This window comes from Pleurodeles waltl, chromosome 1_2 (genome assembly GCF_031143425.1).
Source record: "Pleurodeles waltl isolate 20211129_DDA chromosome 1_2, aPleWal1.hap1.20221129, whole genome shotgun sequence".
In the NCBI taxonomy this organism is placed as follows: domain Eukaryota; kingdom Metazoa; phylum Chordata; class Amphibia; order Caudata; family Salamandridae; genus Pleurodeles; species Pleurodeles waltl.
This window is the reverse complement of record NC_090437.1, coordinates 959,854,307-959,880,116: the sequence shown is the minus strand read 5'-3', so window position 1 is coordinate 959,880,116 and position 25,810 is coordinate 959,854,307. Positions and strand designations below refer to the sequence as shown.

The window sequence follows — 25,810 nt, the reverse complement described above, 5'->3', positions numbered from 1 at the left end:
GTTTCTATGATGTTGGTGTGTGACCTCGGACAATATTGAAATATTGTGTGAGATGACCTTTTGCTTGGGTAGAGGGACCGCTATTCCCATGACACCTTGCAGAGTAGACCACACTTTCTTCCAGTATTGTTGCAGGTTCTGGCATCCTGATAGCAGGTATACTGTGTCACTGTCAGGTTCACTACACCTAAAGCCTGCCTTCTGTAATTTATATGAGATCAATGCCAAAAGTGTAAGGTCATAACAAACTGAAATGTAACCTAGTCTCTTGCTACTTATTGTGTGTTACTAGCAAATCCTTCCAGTCATGGTGACTGATGTTGTGACCTGCGATACCTAAAGTCTTAAGATGTTTCTTGGGAAAAATGTAGGTAGTTAGTATTTCATATAACCCCTCATATTGCCTCTTTATGTAGGCCCCATGTGTGTAAGTACTTTAGTACTGGTCAAGTATCCCTTATTATGTTCTTTAAGTGAAGGACTTTTTTCAGATGTGTCAGTTGGTTATAACACTGTTAGCCATGTCAACCTTAGGGTGGTCGTTCCCCCAATGTGTTACCTTCCTCCTCCATTTTTCTGACCTTGTTTTTGCAGTATTAAGACTGCACACTTTACCACTGCTAACCAGCTACTCCTCTAAACATGGTACTATTGGCTTATCCCCAATTGGTATATTTTATTTACTTATGACTTTCTATTAATGTGGCCAGAGCCTTAAAGTAAAGGCTACAAGTAGGCTAGCAGTACTGGTTGTGCCACCCCCATAAGTAGCCCTTTAAACATGTCTCAGGCCTGCCAGTGCAGAACCTGTGCCTGCAGTTTTACCAGGCCTAAACCTTCCTTTTTAATACATATAAGGTTTTCCTAGGGTAGGTCCTGGACAGCCCAGAAGGTAGGGAGCAATATATAAAAAAAATGAGGTCATGTAGTTTTAAGTTTTACATGCCCTGGTAGATAACATCTCTTAAATTCCTTTTTCATGGCTACAAGGCCTACATTTCCCATGGGATAACATGGTTATTTCCTTATTACATTTTATAAGTGTAATTTCAAGATGGGAAGGGATAATTCCTTTAAGTTTGGTGTCTCTGGAATCACAATTTAAAATCCTAACTTATGGTGAAGTTGCATTTTAAATTGCATTCTGTTAAATGCCACTTTTAGAAAGTTTACATTTTCTTGCTGTAGTAATTTGGTGTCTGCAGCCTGTCTCTGCTCACATGTGGTGGGCCTAGTAGGCAGTTGGGCTTTGTGTATTCCTTCTAGACAGCCACACACAATGGGAGCTTTTGTGTGTCTTAATGGGCCACGCCATACAGTATAGGGCTGTTTGGGAGGGAGGAGCTGTGGACATAGCATCACTTACACCTGAATAGGCTGTGTCCTGTCCACATACATAGGCCTAACAACCCTGAATTGTCACTCCAGCCAGCTTGGTGCCAGGGCAGGGGAGGCAGGGCATTCCTTGCACTTCAAAATCACTGTCTAGCAGTTTCTCCCACCTTCCAAAACCAGGGCACCAGGGTATAAATACTGGGCCTTATACACCACCACTTCAGTAAACTTCTCGACCTGTATATACCCTAGCAGGAAGAAGGACTGATGTGCTGTTAAAGGACTGCCACAGTGCTGGACTGCACTCTGCTGGACTCCTGCTTTGCTGTGCTGACCTGTTGCCCTCTTGCCTGGGTGAGAAGAACTGGACCTGCATTTTTAGAACCCAGAGTCACTTCAAGGGCTAGTTAGCTGGCCTCCCGATCTGAAGCCTCAGGGGCATAACAGGCTTCCAACCTCCTTGCACCTGGACTCTACCATCTGTGAGTTTACCTTACCAAGTGGCACTAGCCCAGACCTGGACCCTTGGAAATGGGCATTAGCTGCTTTACCAATGCATCCTCTTTGCTGAGCGACATATCCCTATGCCATACCGGTCCGCTTTCTCAGCGGAGCGGCGCATCCCCGAACAGAACCGACATGTCACCACTGTGGCATGGTTTGTAGCAAAGACCTGCGTCGCCCACCGCATTTCTCGGCACTGACGCATTGGCCCGGTTGCAAAAGTGCCACATCCACAGCCCAGGTCCTTGCATCTCTTGTCGACCGCAGCCACGACAACAACACCCCACATCGCAGCCTTGCACCGCCTCGGAATTGATGCATTGCCAGCTGTGCACTGCATCTCCTTTACCAGACTTAATATTGAAAGCCTCGTTGTGGGATCCTCTACGATGATGCAACCTCGCACTGCAGCCTCCCTGCCTTTTGGAACCGAGGCATTGTGTCAGCTGCGCAGCGCATCTTGCATACAGATCCACACAACGCCCTGCAACCAGGATTAAAGGTACTCTGTTGGATGGCCTAACTGGGTCCCTGTGACTTTGTCTTGTCTGGCGCAACCAGATATCCCCAATAATACTTTCTATTTTTTTGGCGCTATTTTGACTTAAAACTTTCAAATTCAGTGTCTACTAATTTGAGTTTTGTTGTTTTGGTCCTATTTTATTTATTAAAAACTACACTATTTTTCTAACTCTGTTGTGGGCTCCTTTTGTGGTGTTTTTTCACTGTGTATTTGAAGTATTGCACAAATACTTTACACATTGCCTGTAAGTTAAGCCTGACTGCTCTGTGCCAAACTATCAGGAGGTGGAGCACAGGTTAATTTGGGCTTTGCTTGTGCCGTACACTGACAAGGATTGCAGTTGCTGCTTGGCCAGAGCTCACACCCCGGTCAACCAACAACCCAATTTCTTACAATAACCAACACACTGTTGTCTTTAAGTTGAATTCTCTGTCCACAAATGTTTTAAGCTATCCTATAGTAATCATTTGATCTACCCCGTATATTTCCCTATTATCCCATACCTCTCATGTCATTACTTGTTTATCAAGACGTATCTCTCCTTTATGCCAGAGGGATGCCCCCTAGTGGTTCTGCTGTTGGCACACAGACTCCTGTGCACTCTTTGCCAGGCGTACAAAAGGCTGTGCCTAATAGGCTCACTAGTTCAGTGACTTTTAGGCAATTTGTTTATAGTATCTCATAGTGGGTCTGTGTTGCAACTACTAATTCATGACTATATGTAAGCCCACAACCATCACAAATAAGAAAAAGATGTGAATGTAACCATTTATGCCCTCTGAGATGTTTCCAAATTTTAAATGTTACAACAGTGAGCAATTTTGAGTAGACTTCTTATTTCAAGCAACACATAAACATAGTAGTGCCCCTTCTTGTGGTGAGCACCAGACCTACGCACTGTTGAGGTTCTCTTAGTGGAACAGGACAGGAACTTGCTGGGGCACAGCCAAATTATGTATTTTTTTTTTTTATTTTTTTTTACAAAATTCCTTGAAAAGTTATGAAGTTATACTTTTGTGTCTAATTGTGATTTTCTAGTATCTCATGTCACTTTTTCTTTTTACCCAAGTGTGAATGTCGCATTAAGTCTCCCAAGATGCATGTCGGGGCACTACCTTGAGTAGAAAATGTCTGTTCGCTAGGCATTTTCTGTGCGAACCAGTCTCCCGCTGGTATTTCACAAGACCATTTAGCACTAGGTGCACTCTTAGGTAGGAAAAATATTCAAAATTGTATCATTTTGGGAAGTTTCATGTAGCTCATAATTAAAATTACACCCAGGCCTAAAACACACACCTGCAACTGTGTTTTATTGTTGAATCATTTTGTGCAAGACTAATGGGGGGTTATAGAGTCCAATTTCAACTGTAGATGTTTGCAAAGTCTCAATAATGCAGGGCTCTTCAACCTTTTCCATAGTAAGAGCTACTTACGTACCTTCAAAATAATTATGAGCTACAAAATTATCTGTGTTCACAATAACGACAGCTTCATACAAGAGTCCATTAGTGATCATTGCATGGAGGATTGCTAGTAGTGACAACCTCAGTGCACCAGACAAGGACACTAGCAATAATGACAAAAAAAGCTTTATCAATTATTATTTTGAATGTCTCTTCTTGACACAGAAGTAATATATGCAATAATCTCTGGTACCAAAGAAAGAATATCAGTAATAAGACCACCCAACAGAGCATGAATTACCAGCCTCAAAGTATATTTTATGTTTGTATATTTCAACCAAATAAAATCTTTCACTTACTAAGTTGGGCTACACATATGGGAGCTACTCAAGTGTTGCTACAGAGCTACTTGTTGGAGAACTCTTCCTAATGTCTCCCTTGTCCTTCTATTTGCCCTCCTCCCAGCATTCCCCAGTAGGCATCCCTTTTCTCGCTGCTTCTCAAGACTCCAGCAATGCCACGTCATTGCCCATGTTAAAAAAATAAGTCTCTCTTCCAGATCTTCGAAGAAACAACATGTTCACTGCTGCTCCATTTTGACCAAATGCGTGCCTCAGTTGCCAAACCTTCTCTCACCTCAGGTCTGTTTGCTAGTTAACTTTCAGACACAGAAGAACTTACGACTGCTGGCAGGACAACGGTCCCATCACCAGGAAGCCCTGGAAACCAACTTCCTTGGTTGTGCATTCCCAAAGTACATTATTACCGTAGAGCTAGCAGGTTGCTCATTACGTTTCAGATTTCCAATCCTTCTATTCAACAACTTAAACTTTCAGAAATATGCACCAGGTCTTCTCCTTCCACTTATAAGAGGAAACATTACTATGGGCAAATGCGCTCTCCTCTCTCTTTTCAATAAAATGACTTCTGTACTACCAAAGACTGGTACAATGTTCCTGAATCCATCCACATGTTTTGTTACCAGCATATATATTTGTCAGCCTCCCTCCCTACACTCACAAACTCCATTTGCTCAACCATGAAGATCACTTTGAGTGGTGCCTTGTTAATGTTGTTCAAATTACTTTCAGGTTTGGAGTGCTTATCACTGTCTTTTATAACATACCAATCATTCTTGAGGAGTAGAAACCCCTAGTGGGCCCCTCTTTACCATGTGCTTTTTGGTAGTAAGGAATTAATTCCCTCCAAGCAATCTTTGAGTTTTCTTTGAACCAGGACTTGATTTCTTCTGCACTGATTGACCTGAATGTTAATATGGTGTAATTGTGAGTGGGCTTGGCTACCATAGATAGCACAGTATAACAGCAAATTATGAGACAAATGTTTTATTTGTCCGTCTGAAAAAATAATGCTTCTCAGTCTTACTCTAAGCATGGAACATTTGTTTTGTTTATGCAAATTGATGCTTCACAGGAAGCAGCTTTCTGGTCATGTTGGAAAGGAAGCCACCTTTCCAGTGCAAACGTATATGGGGTTCCAAAAATGAACAATCTGTTTTCTGTTGTTAGAGTTACCAAAGTTTTTCTTTGCCCTCATTGGAACCTCTATTTCTGGACAAATTCGCTGGAGTCACAGATGTACATGTAGTTCTTCATCTTGAGTCAGTCCTCCAGAATTTAATGTTCAAAGTGATCAAATTTATCTAGACTCCTTCTGCCTTAAAGTTTTCTCCCTGTTGGCACCTCTTACTGATTGTTCCAATAGCGTAACATTGCATTCTCATCCAATCACTTTCATGCTTTTCTTCCATATGTTTGGCTACTGCATTGCTCCGATCTTTATGGCTGTTGGCCCTTAAATGTTTCAAAATTCTTTTTTTGGTTTCACAAATGGTGCTTCGCATGTATTTCGATGAGCGTGGGCTTTCAATTATGTAGATGGTAAATTTACTTTTACATGTAAGATGTTGCATATTTTTTCTTTTAGGACCATTTATGGTATCAAATCCCTGTTTGTTGATTGCTATCGTACAGGCTTTGCAATTATGGCATCTGTAAAACCCATGTTTCTGAAGCCATTGTGTTTTATTGACTGTATGACTGTGCACTAATTTATCCCGTATGTTGGGAGCCCGTCTGTATGTTACTGCAGGGTGATCTTCAATGATAACGTTCAGCGTAGTGTCCATTTTTAATGTCCCCCAATGCTTCTCAAGAATGTTTGTGTACTTCCCTGCTTTCCTTGCAGTATGATAGAATACATCTGAGTGATTCATATGCCTATGATTTCTCGGTTTGTTTCAACAGATATTTGTCCTATTTTAGTTTTTTGCTTTCTCCAGACAGGTTCTTATATCTTTGCTAGGATACCCCCTTTCTTTGAAGCGCACTGCTGATTGATTTAAATGTTTTAGTTTTTCTTTGTCTTGGGAGCAATTTCTCCTGATTCTTAGAATTTCACCATAGGGAATGCTCCACTTTAAACATGGTTGGTGAAAACTTTTTCTGTGCAAAACTGCATTAGGTGCTGTCTCTTTTCTATGCAGTGTTTGTACGATTCCATCCTCCATGTAGATTTCTGTATCCAGAAATGTCACTTTTGTATCACTGATTTCATAAGTCAATTTTAGTATTGCTGAGTTATGATTGAGGATTACAAAGTATTCAACAAACTCTTCCTCTGTACCGTCCCACAGTATGAATAAGTCATCAATAAAGCTTAAACATGTCACTATTTTGCATCATTTCCTGGTGACCAGGCATGATGGTGTTACTACCATCCCATTGTGAGGTTGGCAAAATTCTGAGAAATTGAAAAAACCCATGGCGGGCCTTTTCGTTTGTTGAACAAAAATATGTTGAATCCTGTTTAATAACATTTTTGCGTGCTCATAATATTGTATGTTTCTTTTCATCAAAAAGTATCTACAAGCTTCTAGTCCCACTTGATGTTCAATGCTGGTGTAAAGAGAGACATCATCCATAGTCAACATTTTATATGTTTCCTGCCATGGAATATTGTGCATATGCGGAAGCAAGTCCCCTGCGTCTTTCAGATAGGACCTTAAGTCCCTTTCGTGCAAGCCAAAAATGTATCCACATAATTTGATACTGGTTCAAACAAGGAACCATTCACCAATATTATCGGTCTTCCTGGCAGATTCTGTAAATGTTTATGTATTTTTGGCAAAAAATAAATTGTGGGAATTTTTGGTTTCCACCATGTATTTTATTTCATCTGGACTGATCGTCTGCTTCCACGCTTGTTTCTAATAACTGAAGTAATTGCTCTTTGTGTAATTCAATAGGATTGGATTCCAATGTACATATATATTCACTTAAAAGCCAAAGGTTACAGGGATGTTATAGTTAGGTTCTGAATTTACTCGCACAAAACCAGAGAAATTCAGCAGCTATAGTTATTTCAAGTAACTAGAACTTGTGGGCCTAAGGTAACTATAACTCCCGCCCCCGCCATGCACAGTTTTTTCTTCAATAATTTGACTTCTAATGTTTCATTTATATTTTTATTGAGGTTATAAATGTTGTCATGAGTGCTGTATTATCTAGGGTAATTAGCAGTGAACGGCGGGGCGTGAGTTATAGTTATCTTAGACTCTAATTAGCAATTAGCTATAGGCTTTTGGTCCCCAGTACATAGACTATTTTAAAATCTTTTTGCTTAAGATCTATAAGTGTTTGAGATTGTATCTGAAACCTAGAGAAAGTTAACACCATATGACTTGTTTCTGATTTATTTTATTTACCCTACTTTTGGAAGAGGTCAACCTTGTCTAGTTCCGCACCTCAGTGTTGAGCAAAGGAGTGTATTGATAATTTGTCATATACTGGCAAACTAATGTTTAACATATGTATTTCTTCACTAGATTTTCTTTATTGAATTTGAAGCAAAATTAAGTAGTTGACTGTACTTTCCATTAATTGTTACTTCTGTTTTTGCTTTAAGTGGAAAAGGTTGCAAATGAAAGCCAGAAGACACCTAGGGATGTAGTGATGTTGGAGAACTTCCATCATCTCCTTGCTACGCTTTCCAGATTAAAAATACCTTGTTTGGAAGCTGAGAAAAAAGTTGCTAAACAGAAATATGGTGATCATCTTCAATCTTATGTCATTTACTCACTAGGACAGCCACTCGAGAAACTAAATGTAAGAATCTTATTTTTTTGTCAGATCTTTTTATTGAGAAATTTAATAAAAGTGGATATAACTGTTTTGTCATTGCTAGTTGGCACACAGAACTGATTGTATGCATGATGCTTGCTAGTAAATGTTATGCATGTGTTATAAGAAATAGTACAATATCCAATGCAAAATGAACACTAAAAATGCCCCCCATCCTCATCACAACACCCAAGAAAAAATAAACAAAATGGAACAGTGTATAAAACAGATAAAATGGATGATGGTGGTGGTATATAGGTCTCGGTATTTGTAGGCTGGACCTCCATTGGGACGGGCCCCATGTTGATGAATCCCCTCCTTCTAAGTAAGCTCCAGGTGCGTGTGGTCTGATATCAATATATCTGAGAGTGAAGCCATGCCCAGTGTTTGAAGCAGGGAATAGGTAATAAATAATCTATGCAGGAGTAAGTGCTGCATACATGAGAATAGCATGATTAACCCCTAAGATCGGGATGCAGGTGGCACCATCCATCAACAAGACCCAGTTCAGTGGTCTCTTAGGTTTAAGAAGAGGTGAAATTGCCCAGTCCTTGGATAGGAGTTTAGGTTTCTGTCTCTTTCCGGGTTCCACATGAGGTTAAAATCTTCGCCACCACAATATCCCGTTGGATATCGCAGAGTTGCTCCCTTCATAGAATATGGATAGAAGTGTCTTGGGAATTATTGGAGAGTATAATTTTAGCAACATAAAGGTGGCTTTTCCTCTCTGGATTTTAAGTTTTATTTAGTGACAACCCGCATCTCTGCTGATTGATAAGGGTTTTAGATCAATGTGGGGTACGAATAGGATGGCCATGCCCTCAGTTTTGCTAGGGGTTGAAGGGCAGTATTGTTGAGGGAACTTAGGGTGTTGCATGCACTGTTGGTATTTCTTAACGAGGTGTGTTTCCTGGAAAAAGAAGCATCAGGGTCATGTTGTAAGAGAAAGCTTCACGTCTGGCGTCATTTGTTAAGGAAATTTCAGCCTTGTATATTCAGCGAGAGGAGTTTCCCTCTACGAGGGGCGCTTATCATCATGTGACGGTTGAGGTTGTAACATATTCCACTGCTTGTACCATAAACCGCCAGAGCTTATTGCCTAAATTACCACTTACTGCAGGGTCCTAATCAAAAATCAAGTGTGAAAACAACCAAAAGGCCCACAGGACCTAACTAGTTCTCCTTGTCCTTTGAAACCGAGGGTAAGCACTATGAATCCCACAAGAGGTGCAGCCTTCTATTGGAAAGGAGCAATTAGGATACATGGGTAAGCGGGGTCAAGTTAAAAATTTTAAACGTAGACAGGAGGTCAGAGTTTAGACAAGACTGATGTTGCAGTTATCTTTGTCTTGGTCTGTGCTACTCTTCAAGGACCCACGTGGGTTGAGCATTAGATTAGGGATTATCTAAGTATCTACAGGTGCGTGTCTGACCATTGAGTGGCGTGTAGGGTTGGTTCTTTTTTCATTTCTTTCATGCTCTGGAGATGCAAGATTGTGCCTGCTTTGGCATTCTCAGAGGGTCTGTTTCTACCCCAATCTGTCCTGTTGGGCAGTATATGGTTTGCCATTTGGGGTGGAGTTAAGTGCGATCTAGCATGAATCTCTGGACGGGGACCTCTGATTCCTGTTCTTGGGTTAGGCCAGCATCGCTGTGACTTATGAGCCAGAGAGCGTTCATATCACTGCTTTCCATTCCATTGAACCCTGAGACTAAATGGGTGGCCATACTTGTATTTTATGTTGCATTCTGGTAGGAAGTCAGTAATCGGCCTGAAGTTTCTGCGTTTGCTGAGGATAACAAGAGATAAGTCTTGAAAGAGTTGGATGGTGGATCCTCAAAATATAAGTTCCAACTACCCACTTGCGATTTGCATGATGGCTTCCTTGTCTTTGAAGAAATCCACTTGGGTGAGAATGTCAGATGAGCTTTCGGTTGATTCATGTTGGAGATTACTCTATGGATGAGGTTGCTTCTGGGTCACCTTTGATGGCCTAGATGAGTTCCTCGGTAAAGCCATACTATCTCCTTCTGCACCTCTCTGGATACCTCGGAAATGTATGTTGGTGTCCCTGATTCAGTTTTCCAAGTCTTCCTGTTTGGTTTGCAGGTCTATGCTTTGGTCTTTCATGGCTTACACACTGCTCCATAACATCACTTAATTTTCCCATCTTGAGTCAGCAGTGAGTTTGTGGTCGTCTAAATGGTTCCCCAGCTCAGAGATGTCTTTGCAAACTTCAATTGTGTTCTGAAGTCTGTCTTGATGGAGACAGTTTCAGATCAGATTTCAGACAGAAAGCATTCCTGTATACTTGTGAGTTATAGGGGTGGCTGTAGTCCCACTATTCCCCAGTTTTGGGGTCAACTTGCCACCCCGTCCTGCATTTTGACTCCACATATCCATGACTAACCCATCTCCCTGCGGTTTTGCCCCTCATGATGATAATGATGTGCGCGAGCAAGAAGAATTCAGTAGAGTTGTGGGAGAACGATTATGCTGGGTTCTTAATCTGTTGTGCGTTAGTCGCAAATCACATGTTTTTAGCTAGCTTCTGCACAGAATTTTCAGTCAGGCTTCAGCTGTGCCTAGTCAGGGTTGACGCTGCCTTGCAAGCGGAAAGCCATGGTGTTAATGGCATGGTTGGATCAAGCAGTTTGATGTTAACGGGGCTTTAAACTGACTTGTTAGTTGGGGGGGGGGGGGTATATAATGATCCTATGTGTCCCAATGAGGGGGCATTTTGCCATCTGTGTCACCCCCTTGATAGTGGGCCCAGGGGGTGACTGTCCAGCCAGACGACTGCGAGGAGATGCAGTGGGGCCCATTTTGCCACCTGGAAAGTCTGAGCTTGGAGGCAACTCGCACCTTATGGAGGGGGTTAGTTGCTTCCACTTTATCCTCTGCCCTTTTACAGCAGTCTTTTGTCCTTTTGGTGTTGGTGCATTGCCCAGCCTTCTGTGTGGACCATGGAGGCTTTCAGGTCCTCTGGGTACAGATACCTGTGATTCCCTGCCCACAACAGCACTGCACCAGTCCACACGTCACATTCACACGGGCTCAGTTGTTCACTGAGGTCCCCACTCATTGAGAGTCTCTCAGCTGCTGTCTCCATGCTGCCACTGTGCGAGGATCACAACTGATCACAGATGCTTATGAGCTGCAGTCAGCTGACAAGATGGTGGCAGCACACCTCTGCAGACGCTGTGTAAGACCGAGAACTTCTGCAGCAAGGGGAGTTTTCAGGACTCCGTTGGGGAGTCGGGGAGGTCTCTAACCCCGACAGGGCTAAATTGGTATTTTGAGCTCAAATGACAGGTGCTGTGGGTACCGTGCGGGCGAAGGTGGAGAGGAGCAGAGGAGCCTGCCTCTTACTCCATGATAGGCTTGGCCACTCCCCAAGAATCTTATTTTTGTAATGAATGATTCCAGAGGCATTTTCAGTTCTTGTTACTGAAAAACTAATTTAAATGTAATAATTTATAACATGAGTTCTAAATAGAATGAGCTTCAAAATTCCTAACAGGTGTTGCTAAAGGTAATTAGATTTTATAAACTGTCTTTGTCTCCCACTGTTATGTAGTTTACAAAGTTTCAATAGAGCTCAACAAATGGGTATTATGATTAAGTACTTTTGAGACAGGAAGGATTATTAGCATAAGCTTATCTTCTTCTCTACTGTTTGTAACCATCAAACACAATGGCATCTTTGTTCTATCTTATTGGTCAGTGTAAGGATCATCTTATGAAATAACACACTGTTTGATGGCTCCATATACTTTTTTAAGCAATTAATCCTGAAGCATAAATTAGGAAACATGTATTTCATATTAACAAGGAATTTTAAAGTATAATTAAATGTCCTTGTTTGTGAAATTAACCCTGCTTTCCTGTAAGAACTTTAAGTTTTTCCATTTCTCATCATTTGTGTACCTCTACTGTTTACAGGAGGAGAACCAATTCTCCCTTTCTTTCCTGACCTTAGTTTTTCCCGCTCTTTAACTTACTCTCCAGCCCCTTCTCAGTTTTTCTTACTTCCAATGTGCAACAGAATTTGGTGTCTCTTATTTCGCCACTATATAACCTTCACCAGCCATAGTCCCATTCTCTTCACTTTTTGGGTCTTCAGCTTGGATGTTTTTGGATTATTGTGAAACCCTCTGCTACACCTTCAGTGGAGTGGAGGTCCAATGTGATGCTGTTAATTGTGTACCAGCTATGTGTCTCCTAAAACTAGAATGATGAGCTTGTTAGAGCATTTTTAGGTTTCAAAAATGTCTTCATTGGATTTTTCAAAATGATCAATCCTAGGGTGGACACAGCCACCAACCAATCCCTCACCCCCTCCTGAAACCAACCTCACCCTCCCAAACCCCACTAATCTCAAGGGTTAATTCCCTTTGTTGCTAATGCACAGTATCAGCTTGTAGAGCTCTAAAGTTCTAGTCCACAGGATCTGTACGGTCACAGACTCCAACCCCTTTTCTAAAGCCTCAGTTCAGTGGAATCTCTGAGAGCACCCTCCAGTTTCCTGAGACCAGAGATCAGTGGAACTCAGTTCCTCAATTCGCAACATGCAGAACAAAACAACTGTGCACACTATACCACATGATACCAAGCCAGTGCTAATGCAGGACAACATCACAACAAATATTGAACTAAAAATGTTTGCCTATAGGTTCCCCAATCGGGCAGTCTACATAGATTTGTTGACTGTGCAACTCAAGCATGGAATAAAAAAAAATAACAAAAACGTACATCTGCTAAAATCCCCACTGCTGTGGCCAACTGAGGCTACTTCCCCTTAAATAACACCCACAAGCCCTGAATTCCATAACCCCCCAATCCTGTTGCACCTACTGACATTAAAATAAAACACTTGACAGGTGACTTTACATCTCTGCCTATCAGAAACAGCAGAAATGCAACAACAAACTTGAGCATTATAGGACCAACTTGCCTGTAAGTAATCAAGATATGCTTGCTTTTCAGTCACAATCTCCATCACAGGACTCGCTACTATCTTTCTTTCTCTTATCCTGACCATAACTGAGACATGACATGATACCCCCCTGTTGTAAAGGAGTACACTATAATGCCATTCATAGTCAGCCGCTCAGATCACATTTGGTTTTGTATTGCATCTTTCAGCAACTGGGTGGACCAACATTTGTTCTGTGTAGAAGAGAGTTGTTCAAAAGCATATTTGGATTCCTCTTGATCATTGGTTGCACTTTTGTCTTCTGATGATTGTGTAATTCTGACAGCTTGTACATTTCATCCCAGTTTCATAATTTATGTTTGTCCAAGGCATAACTGGACCTGTGGAGATTTATACATGTGACTAGTAATGTTTTATGGGTTATCCTTTACTTGGTAAAGCTAACCAGAAGTAGGAAATACATGCCTGAGTCTATGCTGGATGCATTCCTGTGCATGTTTTCAGTTGCGTTAATCAAAGTCAGCTGAACCCCATGAAGTATCTGTCTCCTAAACGTGGCTGATCTCATGAAGGTGTAAGTAAGCTACGTCTAAACACCACCACACTGGTGAGAACAGGGAAATAACTTTTTCTTTAAATCATAACCCTCATCATCTCTAGTAGTGGCATGCTTCATCATTGGGTTTGCCCTGACTCCTGACTTACTACTAGATAACATTTCTCTTCCAACCCTAAGGTGTCCCTTTATTAACGGGGAGGATACTGACTACTACGCTAGCGGTGCGTGATGTGGCACTTGGGAAACTCTTGGGTTCCAAAGGTTTATTCTGTGTCAGTGGGCAGAGGGACCCCAATCGACTGGCTCACCAGACAATTAAGAATGGATCGCAACTCTGTCCTATTGATTATATTTAAATGCATGCCTGGTACTTTCATAAAATCAGGAGTTTCTAGGTATTGCAAGGAGAAGGTAGTGACCATTATCCCCTTAAACTTGAAATAATAAGAGGAGAAGGTAGATTGAGAGAAACTATAATTCCCCCACAGATGGACGACCCAAAACGCCGTACATCTAGAATCTCCGGGGAATGTCTGGCAAAATGATCTTACTTCCAGCAGGACCAAGTGTTGACTTATGTAACTGCAAATAGTATAAAATGCTTTAAAAACACAATTAGCTAGTTGGTTCACTGCCTAAGGGCTGAATTAAAAGATAACAGAAATTGAGAAGTAGGACTCTGGGTAACTTGAGCAAAGCCAGTGCTTGTTTGATGGGGAGAGCAGAAAATTAAAGGCCCAGATCAGAAAAGGGGTAAGAAGCCTCAAGATACAGTTCGATTATGAGATACTTAACAGCCTTCAGAACACCCCAAAAGTATATAAAAAGCTGATCAAGAATCTGAAAAAGCATATAAGGAGAAGTGTTGAAAAAACCTATTGGAAGCAATAGAAACAAGAAACACAAAAAAGGTTTGGAAGCTAGGGCACGAAGGCACAGGCAAGATGCTGGGAGCAGTGAACTGTGTGGTGGAAGAAAACGCATGGGTTGAGTAATTAAATGAAATATTCGGAGAAAGGTCAGAGCCCAGTAGAACAGGAGCAACCCCATGGATGGGGTTCGATGAGTATACCAGGTCCCAGTTCACAGTAGCCAAAATTAAATGCACCATTTTGAAACTGGTTATAACTAGAGCAGTTGGATCTGGTAACCTCCCAGCTGTTTTAATAAAGACCAGGCCCGATTGGTGGGCAGAATTCTTCCACTGAAGAATTACAAGGTGAACTAGCCACAGGCCAGTTTCCCAATAACTAGAAAGTTGCTATCATCAGACTTTTACATAAGAGGGGCGACACAAAGTCCCGAAGGAATTTTAGGCTGTTTAACCTACTAGATGTGGGTGAAAAACAGTTTGCAAAAATGATATTAAAGTCTTAAGGAATGGGCTGAATAGAACCACATTGTACCCCCGGAACAGGTTTTTTTTTAAGGAAGAGGATAGGTCTAACGATAGACCACTGTTTTTGCTTATGGTCCCTTGTGCAGAAGGCTGTGGAGCCGAGGGGTACTTTATTCTGGTGCTTCGTAGAGGTCTGTGCTGTCTTTGACCTGGTGGACCAGAAGTGTGTCTGGGAAACTCTGGTAAAACAAGATATTCCTAAAAGCCTCCTGGCTTTAATTCAGGAGCTGCACTCTCACAGTTGGGCTTAGGTAATTATGGACATGGAGGGGACACTGACCCAGAAAATCCTAATTAACATCGGGTTGAGACAGTATTGCGTCGTGGTCCCTTTACTCTTCTCCCTGTTTAAAGCTGGCTTGCCATCAGCTCTTGCAGCGGCAGTGGGCGCTAGCCCCAAAACGAATGGGAAACATATATCATGCCTCCTGTATGCAGACGATCTTGTGATTCTGGATCTAACAGAGCTAGGCCTTGCAAAGGAAGTTAGATTTGTTCATGGAATATTATAACTGCAAAACGTTGGTGGTAAACATGGAGAAGACAAAGGTGCTGAGCTCTGGCAAAAAAAAAAACGCAAAGTTTAGTTGCCATATGGGTTCCATCAAATTGGAATCAGTTAATGAATATAAGTATTCAGGAGTCTGGTTTGAGAAGTCTTTAAAGTGAAATGTTCATATTTAATCACTAACAGTAAAAGCGCTTACCTTGATAAATGTGCTGAAAAAATGTAATACGAATTATGGGGAGATGTCCCAAAGCCTATCCTAAAAGCTTATGCCGCCTTCAATTTCAGTACGGAGCTGAGATGCTTTGTCTTAGTGGCAAAAGTGGTTGGAACTCTGAGAAGGGGAAATGTCTGAAAGGTTTACTGCCAGGATCATCAATGATACAGACTGTAAGAATGCAAACAGGTATGACATCATGGAGTATCCTGGCACGCGCGGCAGTAATTAGATTTTGGCAACGTTTGAATGCAGGCGATGAGCAAAAGTTTTCTTTATGGTGCAAAAATGAGATTATGAATAGTGAATTGAAACGGGTTAAGGGCGCCAGGTAAAACCCGGAGGTCTTATGCAGGGAAATCATTGTTAGGATGTGTTTCCAGAGTCTACAAATAGAGACCTCAAGTAGTGAACTCCGGCTTCTAATAAAGGATATGTCCAGAGAACACAACAGGCAGTATTTAAGGGGGGAAAAACTCAGCCAAGTGTATGCTAACTCCTGGATCAATGAAGAATGTTTCCTTTTTGTGGATTTATTACCAAACGGCTTGGTAAGATACAAGTTGTTAAGTCTGAGGATTGATATTAATCCATGTTACACTAGTGACAAGATAAAAATAGCAATAATAGATTCAGGGGGTAAATGCGTGTGTGGCTTGAGTGCTAAAAACAATAGCTTTCACATTCTTATGGACTGTCTAAAAGACTTTCCCCATTGGAAAACCTTTTTGCACCCAATTTTTTGCACATGTGACACTAGTAATCGCACGCAAGCTGTGGCACTTTTAACTGACATGCGCTACCTGGATGTAGCATGTGCCGTTTGGAGATGTATGGGCCCTGTAAAAAGGTTTTCATTCGAATCTGAGAAAGCTAGTTATTTTTATTCTTTTTATGGAGATGTCCATGTTAACTTCACAAAGCCTAGGTGATGATCCAATACCTTGCATATTTTAGGACTTTTAGGTTTTTATGGGTTTTATGTGTGGTTTTTATTATCTTAAATTGTGTTTGTAATTGAAGAGAATGTATTCATTTAATGTTAATCAATGTTTCTGTTTTTTATGTTGTTTAAAGACTAATGGTTTAAATAAACATTCTTTTTGACCAACAGACTTATGTGTCTGTGAATCCAGGTAACATTGCTTAAGTAAAGCAGTCATTAGGTAATACTTTTGCTACTATCTTAAATAAATCAAGAAAAATCCTTGGCTGAATTGTGTTAGGTTTTCAAAATTCCCACTGGTGCGATGGACAAAAAGCTGTTTGCTCTTTGGCCATCAGACTAGGAACCCATCAGTACGGTAGCAAACAGCCATCAGAGCCTCCAGAGTTTTCTTAAAGATCTGTTCAGAAGCAAGGTAGCATCATCATAAAGTTCAGAGATGAAACTGACTGTTTAAATATTTTTAAATGCAAATTAGTACTTCCTCTTACATGTTCTAGATACTTTATTTTAGATTTTCTAGCTGGCGGTACAGTAAGGCAGTTACAAGTTAGGGCACAGTGAGGTGATCATTTAACTAATAAAATTACTTCCATCTGCTTTGCATATATATTTTATTGTCTAGGTAAACAAAATGGCCACTTCTTTCTCTGGCTAAGCTTCGCCTGTCATACTGTAATGGATTGATGAGTGAATAGTCTTAAAATACTTATCATTGCTAACAGTGTATTTTAGGCATGTGAGTGGCATGTCCTTCCTGATTTGGGAGAGCTGTCTTTGTATTGAAAAGGTGTGAACTTTACAATTCATTCTTCTTAGACCAGTAATATGTTGTGTTTGTAGGAAAATACATTCTTTCTTGGCATGGTTACCCCCTTTTCTGCCTGATGTCAGTGTGTTTGAATGTGTTCACTGGGATCCTGCTAACCGGGACTCAGTGATTATGCTTTCTCTCCCAAAACTCTGTATTTCATCCCACATTTGGCACACTGGTGCCCCTATATAAGTCCCTAGTACATGGTACCCAGGGCATTGGGGTACCAGGGTATCCCTATAGGCTGCTGCATATATTATGCCACCCATAGGGAGCCCATACAAAGTGTTCTGCAGGCCTGCCATTGCAGCCTACGTGAAAAGGTGCATGCACCCTTTCACTGCTAGTTCCCTACACCAGGTCACTATAAGTCACCCCATGGCAGACCCTCCTAGCCCAGGGAGCAGGGCGCAAGTACCTGTGTGTAAGGGCACCTCTGCATTAGCAGATGGGCCCCCACGAACTCCAGCTCCATATTCCTGGACTTTGTGAATGCGTGGATGCCATTTTATTTGTGTACTGGATATAGGTCACTACCTATGTCCAGCTACATAATAGTAACTCCGAACATAGGCATGCTTGGTATCAAACATGTTAGAATCATACCCCAATACGTTTGCAGGCATTGGTTGTATGATTCCATGCACTCTGGGGGCTCCTTATAGGACCCCCAGCATTGTTCCTACAGCCTTCTAAGGTTTTCCAGGCAGCCCAAGCTGCTGCCAACTCACAGAGCGGTTTCTGCCCTCCTGTTGCTTGAGCAGCTCAAGCTCAGGAAGGCAGAACAAAGGATTTATTTTGGGTGAGGGGTGTTACACCCTCTCCCTTTGGAAATAGGTGCTACTGGGCTTGGGAGGTGTAGCCTCCCCAAGCCACTGGCATGCTTTGAAGGGCCCCTTCGAGCCCTCAGTGCATAAGCCAGTCCACCGGTTCAGGGACCTCCAGTCCCTGCTTTGGCACGAAACTGGACAATGGAAAGATAAGTGACCACTCCCCTGTCCATCACCACCCCAGGTGTGGTGCCCAGAGCTCCTCCAGAGGGTCCCTCGGTTTTGCCATCTTGAATCCAAGGTTGGTAGGGAACTCTGGGAGCATCTGAGTGGCCAGGTCAGGCAGGTGATGCCAGAGCCCCCTCCTGATAGGTGGTCACCCAGCTAGGTGAATAGCCCCCCTTTCAGGGCTATCTAGGGTCTCTCTTTTGGGTGTTCCTCAGATTCGGCTTGCAAGATTCCAGCAGGATTCCTCTGCAACCTCTACTTCGACTTCTGACCAAAGAAACTGCATCTGGATTCTACAGGACCCAACAATCTTCAACAAAAACGAAGACTTTGCCTGAAACATTGTTTCCACAGCTCCTTCCTGCTTCTGCAACATTTCCCCGGCCATGCATCCTCTGAGGACAGCCCGTTGTCAGTCTGCACAGGAAAGAAAATGGAATCTCCCTTGGAGATCAGGAGTCATTCTCCTGCATCTGCAGGCACCAACTGCAACGACGACGACCAGCTGCGTTGATCCCCTCTCCTGCTGAGCTGCGTGGATCCTGCATCATGGGTGGTGGTCCTCTCTACCAGCTGTCCAACTTGGGAAGAGGTAAGCCCTTGCCTTCCACGCAGGACAGTACCCCCGTGCACCGCGTCTTTTGCAGCTGCCAAGGCTTGTTCGCCTTTCCTCCAAGGGGTCTTCAGTCATCGTGTAGCTCCAGCCCCCAGCACTCCTTCCTGTGACGCACAACTCCCTGACTGGCTGTCCCGCGGCATAGGACTTCTTTTGATAGTGCTGCATGGGCTCCATCTGCAACTTCTGTGTCCCCGTCCTGTGGGACTTCTGTGAGTGCTGCCAGTGCTTATGTGGGCTCTCTGTGACGCTGAGGGCCCCCTCCGACTCCCCACCTGGGTTGGGTCCTCCTGGGCCTTGCTGGTCCCGGCAGCACCACTTTCTGCCAACCGCGAGTTTTGCCTGTGCCAAGGCTTGTTGGTGGAATCCGAACACGCAAACCCAACTGCAATCTTCCTTCCACCGTGGGACATCACCTGCATCCTCCAAGAACTCGACTCCTACTCCAGGGCTGCAGTGCTGACTTTACTTCCTACCGTCAACCAATTTCTGCATCCTCAGCTTGGTGGGTAGGGGCTACTGCCCCCAACCCCCGGACTCTGCTGTCTTTTGTGGACTTGGTCCCCTCTTTCCACAGGTCTTCCTCTTCAGGAATCCACCATTGGTTTATTGCAGTCGTCTCTGGGTTTTGCATTTCTCTTCTTTTCTTCTTAGTGGGTGTTTTTGGGAAATTCAAGTGATTACGCCTGCTTTCCTGGTCGCTGGGGGGGGGGATGTTGTGGTACTTACCTTTGTGCTTTCCTAGTATCCCTAGCTCCCCTCTACTCATTCAACTTCCCTAGGTGGGGGTCCAACTCTTGTATTCCATTTTGTAGTATATGGTTTGTGCTCCCCCTAGGGTAACTATTCTCTATTTTGTTTTGCACTGTTTTCTAACAGTTTTTATGCCTATTTCTGACTACTAGCTTATATATCTTGTGTGTTACTCACCTCCTAAGAGGGTATTGCCTCTATAGTATTTTTTGTGCTGTGTTACTATAATAAAGTACCTTTATTTTTGTAACACTGAGTGTTTTCTTTCATGTGTGTAAGTGTTTTGTGACTACAGTGATATTGCATGAGCTTTGCATGTCCCCTAGATAAGCCTTGGCTGCTCATCCACAGCTACCTCTAGAGATCCTGGCTTCTAGTCACTGCCTATACTACACTAATAGGGGATACCTGATATAAGGTGTAAGTACCTTAGGTACCCACTACACACCAGGACAGCTTCCTACAGTGTTCAAGGGAAATATTATTAAATCCAGAGTATGTGATATATACGTTGATTACAGCAATGCTCATGAAACAACAGCATCCAGCCACAAAATAAAAACTATAATGTCCCATGTTTCCAAGGGGCAAAATAGTTTTTAGCATATTTGTCACACAACAGGCATTTTGTGGGCTATTTTTATTAATGCAGTATATTTAGTGTGGGTCTACTGATCATTTAAGGTGATTTAAAAAGCCTTTTAAGGCCAAGGTCCTTTACCCTGTCCAGAGATTGCATCTGCAGGTTTGATCAAGATATTCTGAACCAGGAGCTTCCCACTATTTCCTTTGTGAGCAATTCTAATATGCAGAATGATTAATTGCACAGTCTATTTACTGACAGGCCTATCAGTCACCAGTGATAGTTGCAATTGCACTGAATACATATTCTGAATATACACTTGGTGACAGGACAGGAAAGGTAATTGGTTGCCATTCTACTTAGTTCTGGCCCTTACTTCGTTTTCAACTGCCAATATATCAGTGCCATTTTCCCATGGCAAACTGGCTAATTTCATCCAAGTGTTTGTGTTCCATCTTCTCTGCTGACCTCAATCCATCCCTCAGTGGACTTGTGTGATTGTTGAGATAATTGAGGGAAATAAAACAGAAGCTTCAACAGAATAGCACAAGGCATGGCAGTAAAGCTCTTCAAAACTCTGCAGCTGACTTTTCGCCCCAACAGACACAGAAGAAAATTAGTCCTACATTTATACCACAGTTACAAAAATTAGAGCCAATTATCTACTTTACCCAAACTTAGCCAAGTGTGCTCTTACAAATGCAGTTGTTTCTTCCCCAATAAATTACTGCCTCGTTGCACTAACTTGACCAATCCTGGTTAAATCTTGGAGCATATCACACCTTTCTCACACAACCTCAAACCTATTCCTCCCACAGAACAAAGTACTGGAACGTCTGGGCAAACCCTGGGAGACCTCACACCGTTCCATAGGCCCCCATACTCATAGTGCACATTTAGCAAAAATAGTGTGCAGGATTCCAGGAAAAATTGTGACAAGTGACATCTGTCCCAAATGTGCATACAATAGCATGGTAGACAAAATAACTGTCGGGCTGGCCACACACAAAGAGTACCAAGTTAAATGAAATCACTACCAGATCCGTTGAAAATATGGCAAAAACATGTTGAGAAAATAGAGGAAATATCTGTGAGGATGGCACGCCCATCCATCTAATTGGAGACTACTGCCACCCAGAGAGGAAAATGGCCAGAAAATCAATGACATATCTGGGGGCATCTCATGCCTTTCCAGAGGCACCGTGATAGATAGCTCCCAAAGGAAATCATGAAAACAGTTTTAGTAAAGAAAAACAGTTAGGGGACTCTGCCCCCTTCTACAATTTATTGAAAATATAGGTTATTAGAGAAGTACAATCCAACATTGTATGCCTCTTCTCCATTGAGCAGGGCGTGACCTGTTCCTGCTCAACTTGTCTTGCAAAAATATTTAAAAAATGAAAGAATTTACCTTATTGTTTTTTCCTAATGAAATCCTAATCCTAATGAGGATAATAGTGAGAAATGTTGTGCGATAGTTTAATGCTTTGAATCTGTTATCCAACTCAACAATGACAAGAAACAAGCCAGGAACGGAAGAAACTGCAAGTTTTTCCTTAATGTACAATACTTACTCCTCTGTATGAATCTTGAAGTTTAGGTGAAATATTTTTAAAACACACTGCCTGAATGTGTTGCAGTATTAGATTATTCACAAAAGCTATAGTTTCAAGCAAACCTGCACATACAGCTTGTTTCCGTAAAAAAAAAAAAAACATTTCTGTTAGACCTGAGAACCTTAGGGCATTCTTCCCCCAACTTCTACCTACCTCCTCAACTTTTATGACCTCGTTTTCGCTGGTATTAAGACTCACTGCACTTTACCACAGACAACCGTGATAATATTGATAAATTGCTTGTGCGCTTTCCTCTAAACATGGTAATATTTTCCCCAATTGGCCCATTTAATTTACTTATAAGTCCCTCATAAAGTGGTACTATGTGTACCCAGGGCCTGTAAATTAAATGCTACTACTGGGTGTGCAGCACTGATTGTACCTCCCACTAGAGTAGCCCATTCACCATGTCTCAGACCTGTCATCGCAGAGCCTGTGTGTGTGGTCTTACACTGACATGTGGACCTGACAAAATAACCCCTTTGCCAGGCCCAAACCTTCCCTTTTTAAACATGTCACTCATAAGGAAGTCCCTGAACATCCCGGAGGGCAGGGTGCAATGTATTTAAAAGTCAGGGCATGTACTTTTAAGTTTTGCATGTCCTCTACTGCAAGGCTTATCTCTCCCATAAGATAACATTTCAATTACCTTATTAGATTTTATAATTGTAATTGTGAAGAGATAGACTTTTCAAGTTTGATGTCTCTGGAATCACAATTTAAAATCCAAACTTAGGGAGAAGTTGGATTTTGAATTGCAATTCTGAAAATGCCACTTTAAGAAAGTTGGCATTTTCTTACTCCAGCCGTTTGGTGCCTGCTGCCTCTATCGATCACATGTCTTGGGTGGTTGCTGGGCTTCGTGTATTTCTTCTAGACAGTCACACATAATGGCAGCTTTTGCAACTCATTGGGTCATCCTGGCAGGATGGGAGGGAGAAGCTGGGCACAGCCTCACTTGCATCTGAATAGGCTGTGTCCTGTCCACACACATAGGGCTGCATACCCCCTGTAGTGAGCCTGGAGGCTAGGCAGGAAGGGCATTGCCTTTCTGCATTTCAGAGGCCTGTCTTTGTAATACTGGACTTCAGACACCACCACTTCAGTATACTTCTGGACCAGTGGATACTCTGCCTGGAAGATGGACTACTATGCTGCTGGAGGTATGCCACCCTATGTGACTGCACCCTACTGGATACTTGCTTTGCCGTGCTGATATGTTGCATTCTGCCTGGGTAAAAAGGATTGGACCTGCATCACTTAAACCCAGAGTGACTCCAAAGGCTATTTGGCAGGCCTCTTGATCTGAAGTCTCAGGGACATAAAAGACTTCCAACCACCCTTTGTCTGTACCTAGACTACAATATATTAGTCTACCCTGCCAAGTGGTGCCATCCCCGTCCTGGACCCTTGGAAGCTGGCCTAAGAAGTTTTCTCAGCAGAACCAACACATCCTCTGCTTAGTGATGCATCCTTCATCAGAACCGACACATCACATCTGTTGTATGTATTAGACCCATCACAACAGACTTGCATCACTGCTACATCCCGCATCTTGGGTTTGACGCATTGCCTTTGGAACAGCAACTACACAACCCTTTTCCCGGTTCAAGTTCCTTCCCCCTCCTATCAGTTGCAGCCTGAATGATAATGCCAAAACTCTGCATCGCAGCCTCACCGGAACCAGCACATCATCTCAGCTGTACAACACATCCTCAGCATTGACCTTCGCATTGCAAGCTCCGTTGAGGATTCTGTGCAACAGGACCTCACACCACAGGATTTCTGCATCTTGAAACAGACACATCGTCTCGGCTGCTTGACGCATCTTCGATGTGGATCCACGCAACGTGTTGCAACCATGATTTAAGGTAATTTGGGTCCCTGTAGCTGGCCTGCACTTCATCATGGTGTTATGTCATTAATTGTGTTTGACCAATGACTTTGTGTTTCACCACTGCGCATATTAGTTGTTCAATGTTCACCAGTAGCACATTACATTCTGTATCCAGTTTAGCTGCCTATTGGCTTTAACGTGACATTAGACATTACATTTGGTATTTAGGTTAGCTGCCTATTGGCTTTAACTTGGCATTAGGCATTACATTCTGTATTCAGTTTAGCTTCCTATTGGCTTTATCGTGGAGTTAGACATTGCAGTTGAGACATTGCCGATGAGCTGTGTTTTTCCACATGGTAGACAAAGCTGTGTTTTTCGTATTGTGTTCACACCGAACCCTAGTGTGATAAGAGTGCGTATATTTTGTGTTTTCCTCTCTACTCAGCCTTGGGATGGAGCGAGGTAGGAGATCTGGCCAATCTCCAATGGCGTGTTTTCTTCCCAACTCTGAATGTTTAGACTATTAGAGGAAGGGGCCTGTTAGCAGGCTTTTTCATTATAAGACGGTGTCCCTGGGCAGCAGCAAGGGGGAATTTTCCAGGACTTCAGTCAGGAGCGGACGTCCACTGCCTGACCTCCCGTTTGGGTGGAAAGTCTCTTTCTCGCAGTTGAATAGGAGTTATCAACTTGCAGGCATGAGAAAAATGACGAGCAGTGATAGGCCCTACGGTGATGAATTTTGATTTTTATCCTTTCTTTGAAGTTATGCTATAATATAATCACATGTATTTGCTGTGTACATTGCAATTGAGAAGTACTTTGATATATTTTGCTTTCATTGCTGTGACTACTTTTAAACGTGTGCTTCCAACCTACTAATCTCATCTCTCAGGAACCTCGTGGTGAAGTAATAATAAATGTCTTCTTTAAACTAAGAAGTGCATTCCAAAGAAGTTTTGTCAGCTCGGTCATAAGATAAGGAAAGCAAAACACATGGTCAGCCTGAACGTTTTGACTTAGCCCCAGTCTGGCGCGACCAGCTATCCCCAATAGCAACTCTTGCTTCTAGATGCTATTTTTACTCAAAATGTTGAAATTCAATTTCTCCAGTTCTACTTATTGGATTTTTGTTTTGCTTTATTTATTAAATTCAGACCTATGCTTCTAACCTGGTATGGAATCTTTCGAGTGGTGTTTTCACCATGTTACTGTTTGATGTTTTGCACAAATACTTTACACATTGCCTTTAAGTTAAGCCTGACTGCTCTGTGTCAAGCTACCTGAGGGTCAGCACAAATAAATGTAGGGTTTGCTTGTGCCTTATACTGAGTAGAGTTGTGGTTGCTGCTTGATCAGGGCTCACACCTCAGTCAGCCAATAACCAATTTTTAACACTTTCCATAGCCAGTTTCAGCAGAGAACATTTTACTCTCTAGTAAATATACCACTTGGGCCTAGTTTGGTGTGGAGGGAGGGGCTTTGCTTCAGCCAAAGTTTTGAAAATGCTATAAATTTAGCGAACTTCAGAAAGGGAATTCATTGGGATATTAGCAAACATTTTTGGATGAAAACTATTGATATCATACCCTAAAATCAATTTAGCAACAGACTAGAGGGTATTTTACAACCTGTCTTATTTCCAGATCAGTCCAGTGCAAGGGTTTAGCATCGTATCTCCGAAGCAATCTTCTGCTCATTGCTATGTTAAGATATCCTGCTTGTAGGATTTCTCTCAGGGCAATCAAAGAATTGAAAAGACACGCCAATGTCTTTTATCCTTGAAACAAATTATTCAGCTAAGACTTGTACAACCAACCCCGGCAGGTTCTGCTTCCAACTGCCTTCATCACCTCCCTCAACATTCCACCATTCCTTATACCGTTACTAGGCAATAGCTGCCTGTCACATTCTATCTTCAACCCAACACATCTCCCCCTCCTACACAGAGCAGACATAGGAAAATACTTCATGTATATACTATTGAATAAAATAACATGGCCTAACGTACCCCAAAACAAAATACAACATATATAAATAACTGTACTGTTTGTTTACCATGTTGTTACTATATCATGCCACCAAATTTTGATGACGTGCACTCACATTTAAACTAT

General features: G+C 42.3%; 1 protein-coding gene across 4 annotated transcripts in view; it reads left to right on the top strand.

The window, feature by feature from the left end:
- Window positions 1–25,810, top strand: part of EXOC1 (exocyst complex component 1) — a 237,878-nt gene that overhangs the window by 173,896 nt on the left and 38,172 nt on the right. For all 4 annotated transcript variants that reach the window (XM_069200939.1, XM_069200919.1, XM_069200929.1 and 1 more), the window contains one exon: window positions 7,693–7,892. In XM_069200939.1, coding sequence (XP_069057040.1) covers window positions 7,693–7,892 — 200 coding nt within the window. The remainder of the gene's footprint in view (window positions 1–7,692; window positions 7,893–25,810) is intronic.